Here is a 10,581-nt window from a genome sequence, read left to right as displayed (position 1 = left end):
TAGCTGCGAAAGGACCTGGAGCTGTTATTAACAGAAGGCAGCTTCTCCTGAGTACCGACACTGTCTTGCTGCAACTGCAGCTACAGGGCAACCCCAGATGCCAGGAGAGCCAAGCCTCTTTTTGACAGATAAACTAACACCTTGGACAGCTGCTAAACACATTCGTGCCCACTAAAACGCAGCCTGCATGCAATTAGAAATATATACGTTAGCTTCAAGCAGAACTTCTACATATGCTACACCTCCCCTTTCTTTATCTGTTGGCCATGCCTCCGAACAAGAAATGCGTGCACTTAAAGGGGAGGGAAGGAAGTCGCGACCAGCTGGAGCCCCCAACCCAAAAGAGCAAAAGGACAACGAAAAAGATATGAAGAGCATGGCGTAGCCTGGGGAGACAAAGCTTGAGACTGCTTAGTGAGTGAGTTCAACTGCATGCACTCGCCATCCAGCAACGGGCTTCCAGCGGGCGAAAGCTCCTTGTTATTTAATACGAACAAAAATTCTACCTTCAGCTGCACCCACTTGTGGCGTTCATCGGATGTTGACTAAATCCACTTGGGATGCAGCCTTCGCGAAAACATTATGACGATATGCATGCATTTCTCCATCATTCCCGGCAGAAACTCTGCACTGCATTGGGGCGTCATTACTCTTTTTTGCTTAATCTACAGCCTCCACCCCTCTTACAATAGAGGATACACATGCTGCTGCGAGAACTCAGAGGTGCAGTGGGGTTGTAAGCTACGTGTCTTATTGCTTCTCTGCGTCAATACTTTAATGAATTCCTTCACGTATACCTTCATAGGGTCTACTGGAAGCTATACACGCGTCATCCATTGAGTCAATTATACTACTTGTAGGATTGGGTCGTAGTGAGCCAGTAAAATGCATAAGTGGTGAACTATTGTCGCATGACTCATTTTAGACTTAAGTTCAAATGCTGCACCCATATTTTCATCGGTCTTCCTCTCCTGTCTGCCATCGGGTTAATAGTCTCATGAATTGCAACAAAGAAAAGACGTGGAGGTTGCAAACCCTCGTCGTCGCTGAAGACATCGGATCCGCCTCATACTCTGTCTCAAGTAGCGCTAGCAACTCCTGAATATTAATACTATCTTGGATAATAGGCACATACTTGAGCTTTGAAGGATCATTTGGTGCCCCTGTGACCTCTTGTGGCCCCATCACTTCGGTGGGCCGTGCATGGGGGCCAGAGGCTTCTCCTGAGGGTTTATTGACCCCTCTATGTGCATTGGGGTTCCTGCTTTTCCCCCGGCAGTTTCGAAGTGCATGACACTGTTGGTTGTTAAATTGGCGGATGCGCCGCTCTCCACGCCCCCTAGACTTTTGAGTGTGAATCCGCTGACTCCTACCCTATGCTCTTGTGACGACAGGAGGTGTTTGCACAGTCTGAATATCCATACGGTCTACATATGCTTTTTCTTCATCCTCCCCCACGGTGCCCTTTTCTATGGGGCAGACGCAATTTGAACCTTTGTTATATACGCACCAACTTTTCAATGGTACTTCTCTTCAGTGGATAAGCTGCATGCAAGTAAAGTCGCACGTCGTTGCTTCATACAGAGCATGCTATAACTGTTGCAGCTGTTGCTGCTGCTGCACGACCCGTATATTTCTACCTTCAAGACGCATATTGGCAAGAAATGCCCCACCACCATTTCAGCGAAGGCATCGACTCATTCTACTGCTGCTGTTTCGCCTACTATCATTACCTTTTATCGGCGCAAATCCACTGGCCAATCCATTGACCCCTCATTCACCTGCAGCAGGACAGAGAGCGAAGGAGCACCAGCAACGCAACAGCGTCAGTTATCGCAGCTTCAGTTGCTTTTGGGGGAGCGCTAGGGGTGTAATAGGCCTAGATGAGGGCTTCTGGACTACTGTAGGGCCCCGCTTAGCGTGGGGCTGGCCATTGCTAGCTATGGTTAATACAGAGTGGGAGCTGCACTCATAGGGCGCAACATCAACGGCAGAAACCGACACCTGTAACTACTGCAGACAGAAAGACATTTGTGAACGCGGAAGCTGTACCAAAGCAACAACAGTGGCAGCACCAACAACAACAACAACTGCAGCGGCAGCAGCAGGACCAGCCGTTCACTGTTTTGCACGTTTTGCGTAAGTTCTTCCACCACGCGGGAAAAGGCTTGTGGAGGAAGTCTATTTGAATAAAGAAACCCAGTTTACAGCCGGAAAGATAAACGAATCACCATAAACATAAAAGGCTCACAGGCAAGAGAAAGAACATATCAAGCCGCTGAGCTTGGCTGGCAGACGAGTGACCCTCGGCGCCTTCCCTTGGTCTCCGCTCATCCTCGTTCATGTACATGGATGCCGTACAACTCAAACACTTGGTATGCGGACTGAGTTTTACTTTTTATCTTAACAGGGCTTTTGTCTTTCTTCTGCTCCTTTGTTCGCGCGCTGCCCCCAACAAAAGTGCGAAGTGACGACTGCAGCAATTAAGGGGCCTTCAGGGTCTCTCTTGAGGCTCGCAAACTATGCTGCCTGAGAGCATATCCATGTATAAAGCACAACGTGTGATGTGCAGACACTCTGCAAGCTCCTGAGCCCCTCCTAAGCCCCCTCTATACCTTCAGAGTATCCCTAATGGCGCTCCCAGGTGCCCTGGGGGCTCTTAGAAGCCATGGAGGCCCCTCAAGCCCCGCTGCAATAAATTCTCTACTTTCTATACTCCCCATACAATCATGTAGAGAAGCTGCTGCCTCTGTTGTGGGGTGCTGCAGCGATAAGGCTAACAGGTGACCAATGGTGTACAGCAATACTGAAGTCATAACCAGGTAAAGGGGGCGCTCTATGTTGCCTCTTCTTCTGAAATTAAAACCGAATATAATATTAAGTCTAATAACATTGAATAATTTCGTTTTGTTTATTATTCTTATAAATATTACAAACAAACAAAAAAGAATCAAGGGCGCCTCCGACTGTGCACGCAGCATCGAAGCTCCGCATGCCCCTCCCAAGTGTTGGAGTTGCGGATTTAAAATAATTTTTGTTGTTTGTATATAAAAATAGATTTATGCAAACAAATAAAAAGAAGAAATAAAGAAATATATTGCAGGGAAGAGTCCTTTGCTGCTGCAGCCGCTGCTGCAGCTACAGCCCTCGCCGCAGCAGCGGCACTAGACCTCAGATCTGCGGTGTATAGGCAGGTGAGGAGCTGAATACAGCTTTTATTAATTCCCTTTAGTGATATATAATTTAATTAAACTGAAATTTGTGCTGCTTTCCGTCGCTGCAGCAAAGCTAGCATCCCCCCTACTGCCCCGATGCAGCTGCAGCAGCAGCAGCAGCAGCAGCAGAGGGCCGCCCTTAACTTCTTTTGTTTGTTATCCCTTTTAAACTGTCATAGTTAATTCCCCAGTTGAAAAATCCTCATCTCTAAAACTTTGTCCCCTTGCTTCGCTTCACAGCGTGCAGCGCCTTCAACGCCATCAGCAGCAGCAGCAGCAGCAGCAACAGCAGCAGCAGCAACAGCAGCAGCAGCGGCACCAGCAGCAGCAGACAGCAGCTGCTGGCTACACGATCCTCTCCCCCTTTAGAGGCACGTCTCCCAGGAGAGGCAAGAGGGGTTGTCTCCTCCTCTCCTGCACCGGCTCTCCAGCTGCCGTCATTGCTGCTGCTGCAGCAGCAACTGCTGCTGCTGGTGGCGCTGCAACTGCCGCGGCTGCTGCAGCTACTGCTGGGACAAAGGGGAAGAGCAGAGGCGCTTTAGACAGCAGCACTGAGGCTCGTTATTAAGAAAGAAGGAGCGTAGGAGAAGGTTGGTGAGGTACGACAGCAGCACAAGCTGCAGCATCAGCGGCAGCAGCAGCAACAACAGCAGTGCCACCAGCAACACCAGTTTACAGCGATGAGGCTTTCCGGTCGAATTGCTGCAGCAGCAGCAGCTGCTGCCTGCTCTGCAGCAACTGCAGCAACTGCTGCTGTTGCTGCAGGGACGCCGGCAGAGACCATGGCTGGCTTGCAGCTGTCAGAGAGACTAGCAGCAACTGCAGGTGCAAGTGCAGCAGCAGCAGCAGCAGAGGCAGAAGACGCAGACACTTTGTTTCCCGAGGACAAATGTCCTCCCTATCCAAATCCAGATTCCGAGTTTGAGCAGGTGATTTCCTGCTGTTGCTGCTGCTGCTGCTGCTGCTGCTGTTGCTGCTGCTGTTTCTGCTTCTCGTTCTACGGCTGTTTTTACCTGTGGTTGTGCATGCGATTCCTGTGGGGCTGTGTGCCCTTCGGTAGCACTTGTTGTACGTTTCTGCATCTGTTGCTGCAGCTGCTACGGCAGCTGCTGCTGCATATGCTGCTGCTGCTGCATATGCTGCTGCAGCAGCTGCAGCAGCAGCTGGTGCAGCAGCATTCCAGTTGCTTCATCGGCTGCTGCGGTACCTTTCTGCCACAGTGGGTGATGTTTCTTGCTTGCGTAGACAGAAGGACAAGCAGGCGCTGCTGCTAATGGAGCCGCCCCTGCTGCTGCTGTTGTTGTTGCTGCTGCTTCTGCGTCTTATGTTGCTGCTGTTTCTGCTGCTGCTTCTGCAGGCGGTCTCTGTCTCTGGCTTGGAGGAGGCCTTTAGGCGTCTCCCTGGTGGGGGTTCTTATAGAGGCATTCCTTTAGGCGGAAGCAACATGAAGGGAGAGACAGCAGCAGCACTGCTGCATAAAGACATCGCTTGTGCGCTGCAGCAGCATGAGGACTTCAAACCTGTCTTCTCGGGTCAAGGTGGGCAGAGCTAGCTATATACCTAGCTAGCTAGCTAGCTAGATATATAGATACACGGATACCTTTAGCTAGCTAGCTAGGTAAAGGAGCAGCTAGTAGGGCTCCTGGGCAGGTAGCTGCACTCGCACTCTGCTGGTGAGTCTACTGAGAGCGAGCCCGCAAGCTAGCCACCAGCTAGCCACCAGCTGGCCATCAGCTAGCCACCAGCTAGCCACCCTTTATCCACCAGCTAGCCACTAGCTAGCCGTGAAGCTGCTTGGGCGAAGAGGCAGCATCCTTGTCCGACAGATCAGCATCTAGCCAGGTGTATACGCAGCTAGCCACGCTCTCATACAGCTAGCCAGTCATATAGGTAGCTAGCTACCTAGCTTGATGCGTTTGCTCCTGCATATAGCAGAAGAACTCCCAAGCTCTAGCTAGCTAGCTGTTGAGGGGCAGGAGGGGGTGGCTAGCTAGCTAGCCACAGGCCAGTCACCGAGGCAGGAGAAGCAGGGTGCTGCAACCCTGTTCATGCAACAGCAGCAGCAGCAGCAGCAGCAGTGGCAGCAGCAGCAGCAGGCGCTTCTTCTGCACGCATTCTGTAGCGGTCTGCTTGCGTAGGATTTTGGAGTTGTTATGTGTATGTGGTGCTGCTGCTACTGTGCTTACTGCTGATGCGTCTGCTGCCGTATCTTCTTCTTCTTCTGCTGCTGCTGCTGCTGCTGCTGCTCTGTTGCAGGGAGGAGCCCTCATGGAAAGGGTTTGTTTACGGCGCTTCAGGAGTTTGTTGCTTTTTTGAGTTATGCTCTGCTGAAGACAAACTTCTTTACTTCCTTTAGGGAGGAGACATCTCTCAGGTGTACATACACCTCAGATGGAGATACACCCCACACAGCTCCATGCACTGCATGCGTTTCAACTTGCATGCAGATATTCTTCACTTGGATCCGTTTGCATGCGTTTGTTATTTGCTTATCTGCATGCAGTAGGCCTTTAAAATGAATAAATTAATATACGTATATATATATGCATGTATGCATATTGCATAAGTCTATATAATCATAGATGTATATATATATATATATTCTGATATACATATACATACATATATATTGATATGCGTATATGCATATATATACATATATATATATATATATATACATATATACATACATATGTATACATGTACATAAGGTTATTCGAATTATCTGAGTTTTGTTGAATGACGTTTATTTGTATTTGTATTTTTTTGTTTTATTGGGGTGTACAGACACTGCACGGAGACAGAGGAGGCCCCATGCGCACCGGGTGTCTCCTATGGGGCTCGCGGGCCATTTGGAGTAAGGGGGAAGATTTTATTTATTTGTCTCTTTATCTGTCTCTTTTTATCTGTCTCTGTCTCTGTCTCTGTCTCTGTCTGTCTCTTTGTTTGTTTGTTTGTTTGTTTGTGTCTGTCTTAGTCTGTCTTTCTTTTTGTCTCCGTCTCTTTATTTGTTTCTTTTCGTGTCTCTGTCTCTGTTTGTCTTTGTCTGTCTCTCTATCTCTTTATCTGCGCTTCTCTCTACCTTATTTTTGTCTCTGTCTCTGTATTTACCTGTAGCTGTCTCTATATAAATATATATGTAAAAACATATTTCTAAATGTAGATGCGCAGCTATATATATATATATATATATATATTATATAGGTTTGCTGTTGAAGACCTATAATTTATTAGTTTTTATAGTTTTGTGTTGGTGCTGCTGTGCATGCAGATAAGAGGGAATTCAGCATATGCAGCGTTTGGGGCTTTTGCTGTTGGAGACAGCAGCAAGCTGCTGCAGCAACCTGATTTGCTGGGTAGACAAGATGTAGCAGATTGGGTAGCAGCTCTTTGGCTGTGGACACAGGAGAAAACGTAAACAAAACAGCAAACCAACTGTCTCTAAATGTTTCTCCTTCTTGCTAACGATTCGCCCCTTGCGCACTCCTGCTGCTGCTGTTGCTGTTGCTGTTGCTGTTGCTGTTGCTGCTGCTGCGGCTATATGTCACTTTGGTGCTGCTGCAGCTGTGTTCCCACTGGTGCTGCGGCAGCTGTGTCTCCATTGCTGCTGTTGCTGTTGCTGCAGCTGCTGCTATGGGTCTGCACTGCTGCTGCTGCTGCTGCTGTTTTGTGTTTCCATCGCTGCTGGTGCTGCTGCGCATTTCCCTTGCTACTGCTGCTGCTGTTGCTACGCGCCTTCTTTGCTGCTGCTGCTGTTGCTGCTGTAGGTACGGGGACGAATGCATCCGCTGGCCTTTGGGTCGGGGCCTGGTGTCTCCTCATGCTGCGCTGCAGCGGTGGGATAGTGTAGAGGCTGGGGCTGAGGTGCCTCCTTTGCTGCAGGCAGCACAAGACAGCCCGGCGGATACTGCTGCGCTTGCTGCAGCAGCAAACCCCTTTGGAGGCCTGGGGCAGGCACTCGTGCTGCTCTTGGGGGAATCAGCATGCTGTCCTGCTGCACTAGGAGACAAAAGAAAGAGCTTCCAAGGAGACACTTCTTCCTTAATCAGGCAGCAACCTATCTCCCCCCATCAGCAGCAAAACACTTCCCCGTTTCCCGCAGCCCAGCAGCAGCAACAGCAGCAGCAGCAGCAGCAGCAGCAAACTCAGAACGGCACACTTCCTCCCACATCTTCTACTGCTGAGAAGCTCAAGCGATTTGATGCTATTATGTCTGGCAACGCCCCACCTGCGCTCCTGCAGCAGCAGTCAACTGCATCAGCAGCAGCAGGAGCAGCAGCAGGAGGGGCCTCCGGGGGACTGTATCCTTCTGTCTCCAGCAGCACACCAGTGCTGCTGCTGCCTGATTGGCCAAAGGAGACAGCTGGTGAATCTGATATGTCTCCTTTATCTGCTGCAGCATTTGAGGGTTTGTTTCTCTCGATGCTGGCGTTTTTGCTGCCTTCCCGTCCCCCTGCTGCAGCAGGAGAGACACAAGAGGAGACAGCAGACAGTGAACAAGAAAATATTGCTTTGCCTGAGGCTCCCACCCCACAGATAACGGCGCTGCCGCTACCAGGAGGGGCAGACTGCAGCCTGGTGTCTCTGCAGCTGCAAGCTGCAGAGACACCCGAAGCAGCAGCAGAAGCAGCAGCAGCAGAAGCAGATGCAACAGCAGCAGGAGCAGCATTCAGGCTCTTCTGTCTCTCTCTTGTTCGCGGCTGTCCTGCTCTCAGCGGCAGAGGGAGCGCCGCTGCAGCAGCAAATGGAGACCCCAGAGAGGAGACAGAAGAAGAAAGGAGACAGTTTGCAGCAGACACATTAGAGTGCAGCTTCCGCTGCTACCCCATGCAGAATGCCGCCGGACAGGCAGCTGCTGCTCCTAATGCTGCTCCTGCTGCTGCTGCTTCTCCTGCTCCTGCTGCTGGGTTCGGCCTCTTGCAAGACCGGAGCAGCTACCTCAGCAAAGATGGAATCTTTTGCGGCTTTGTTTGTCCCTAAGGAGACAGTTAAAGCAGCAGCAGCAGCAACAGCAGCACCAGCAAAGGGAGATACAGGGAGGCAAATGCCGATCCTGAGCAGCAACTTCTGCTGAGCAGATGGAAGCTTCTTTTGTCTTGCTGTAGCTGCTGAGGAAGCTGCTGCAGCAAGAATAAAATGCAGCTGCAGCAGCTGCAGCTGCAGCAGCAGCTGCATTTGCAGCAGAAGCAGCGGCAGCAGCAGCTGCAGCTGCTGCTGCTGCTGCTTCTGCAGTGTCTCCGCATTTCAAAGCAGCTAGCCTCTGTATACGCTCTAAGTGGAAGCGGATGACGCAGCAGGAAACAGCAGGCGAGACAGTTGCTGCTATTGCTGCTGCAGCTCTTGCTGCTGCTGCTGCTGCTGCTGCTCTGGAGGGATGCATCAACAGCGGTGCACGCAAACCCTAAACCCTAAAACGGCGACAGGAGAAGCGGTGCTCTCCATAAACCCTAAACCCTAAACCCTAAACCCTTTTAATCCATTGACCCTTTTAAGGCGTTCTAAACCCTTGAAGGCCTCAAACCCTTTTACATTCTACTAAACCCTAAACCCTTTTAAGTGCTATTAAACCCTAATAAGCCCTAAACCCTCTTAAACCCTAATAAGAACTATCTTGTTCCTTTAAATCCTTATACGCCTTACTAAACCCTTTTAAATCCTAAAACCCTTTTAAACCGCATTAAACCCTAAACCCTAAATCTCTTCAAGCCCTAAACCCTCTTAAACCCTAAACCCTTTTAAACCTTACTAGAGCATCTTTACAGGCGTACTTAGCTATATTAAGCCCCACCAACTCCTTTTAAACCCTAAACACTTTTGAAACGAATAAAACCCTTAAACCCTAAACCCTAAACCCTGCAAAACCCTTCTAAACCCTCAACTCCTTCAAACCCTAAACCCTTTCAAACCCTACACCCTTTTTAAACGGTACAAAACCTTGTTAAGCCCTGCTAAACCCTTTCAAACCCAAAACCTTTTCAAACCCTAAACCCTTGTAAACCCTAAACCCTTTTAAACCATACTAAACCCTAGGACAAGTCTGAGTTGTGTAGATTATATCGAGGACTGTTTGTTGGGACTTCAGTAGGGAGAGGCGCACATTATCCTTGAAAGCACGCCTTTAGGGTTTAGGGTTTAGGGTTTAGGGTTTAGGGTTTAGGGTTTGAGTCATTTGTGTGCTGGGGTTGGGGCTTTTTAGACTCCAAAACAAACTACGTATTTATTTATATTGATTTGTGTTGCTTTGGTGAGGTGTACATACACCTCAACCAGCTGCTGCTGCTGCTGCTGCTGCTGCTGCTGCTGCCGTGCTATCGACGATGTCCGCAGCCCGCTAACCCTAAACCTTAAACCCTAAACCCTAAACCCTTGAAGCAAACCCCCGAATTAAAAGCCTTCCTTCTGGCGTTTAAATGTCTTCATTATTATTTATTGGCCGTTTTACACACTCTCCTCCCCCCAAAACACAAACCCTAAACCCTAAACCCTAAACCCTAAACCCTAACTCATCCCGCCGGTTCGGTCAGCGGCAGAGTCTGAGAGGGCTGTTCTTCTTCATTTGAATTTGCAGTGTACATACACCTGAAATATCCTTAGTATTTTCTTCATACAGAGGCAAACAAGCAGAGATTGCAGTACAAAGCAGTGGTGCTGCAGCTGCTGCTGCTGCTGTTGCTGCTGCTGCTGGTGCTGCTGCTGGTGCTGCAGTGCTGCTGCCGACTCAGCAAAAGATATCAGCTGCACGTTTTTCCTCGACGGCCGACTGTCTGGGGTTTTCTCCTTTGTTGCTTATTTACTTTTCATCCTTTTCATCTATTTGTCGCCGCTTCACTCGCTGCTGCTGCTGCTGTTGCTGCTGCTGCTGCTGGCGTTGCTGCTGCTGCTGCTGCTATTGCTATTGTTGCTCGTTATCCTCCTGCTGCAGCTACAGTGTCTCCAAAGCAGCTTCTCCCCCCTCAGATCCCCAGCTCTATCCACCTGCTGTCAGTTTGTTTTGCTGCTGCAGTCAACAGTGGCAACTGCAGCAGAAGCAGCAGCTACACCGCAGCAGCAGCAGCACTGTCGACAGCACAAGCGCCAGCGTCAGCAGCAACAGCAGCAGCAGCAGCAGCAGTGGCAGCACCAGAAGCAGGTTTTTGCAGCTGGCTCTAATCCTTGCCTTTGCTCCGTCCGTCGCTCCCATTACTCTTGTTTCAGCAGCAGGGGCAGCTGCTGTTGGGTTCAAGCCAGTTGCTGCCTTCTTGCTGCTGCTGCTGCTGCTGCTGCTGCTGCTGCTTCTTGTGCTTGGTGCAGCAGAAGCAGCAGCAAGAAGGCAGCAGAAGTTGGCTTCCACTGTCAATCTCGTTCATTCCTCCCCCCCCTTTTAGCA

General features: G+C 49.8%; 1 protein-coding gene across 1 annotated transcript; it reads left to right on the top strand.

Moving 5' to 3' along the window:
* Positions 1-3,997: 3,997 nt before the first annotated feature.
* EAH_00010440 (chitinase class I, putative) lies at positions 3,998-8,195 on the top strand (the record flags this gene model as incomplete). Its single annotated transcript, XM_013395144.1, has 6 exons — positions 3,998-4,144; positions 4,573-4,753; positions 5,472-5,589; positions 6,003-6,072; positions 6,487-6,629; positions 6,983-8,195. 6 exons carry the CDS (start codon positions 3,998-4,000, stop codon positions 8,193-8,195), a joined length of 1,872 nt encoding a protein of 623 aa, XP_013250598.1.
* Positions 8,196-10,581: the final 2,386 nt, after the last annotated feature.

Source organism: Eimeria acervulina, genomic scaffold (assembly GCF_000499425.1).
Source record: "Eimeria acervulina Houghton genomic scaffold, Eah_scaff53, whole genome shotgun sequence".
In the NCBI taxonomy this organism is placed as follows: domain Eukaryota; phylum Apicomplexa; class Conoidasida; order Eucoccidiorida; family Eimeriidae; genus Eimeria; species Eimeria acervulina.
This window is presented reverse-complemented; position numbering and strand designations above follow the sequence as displayed.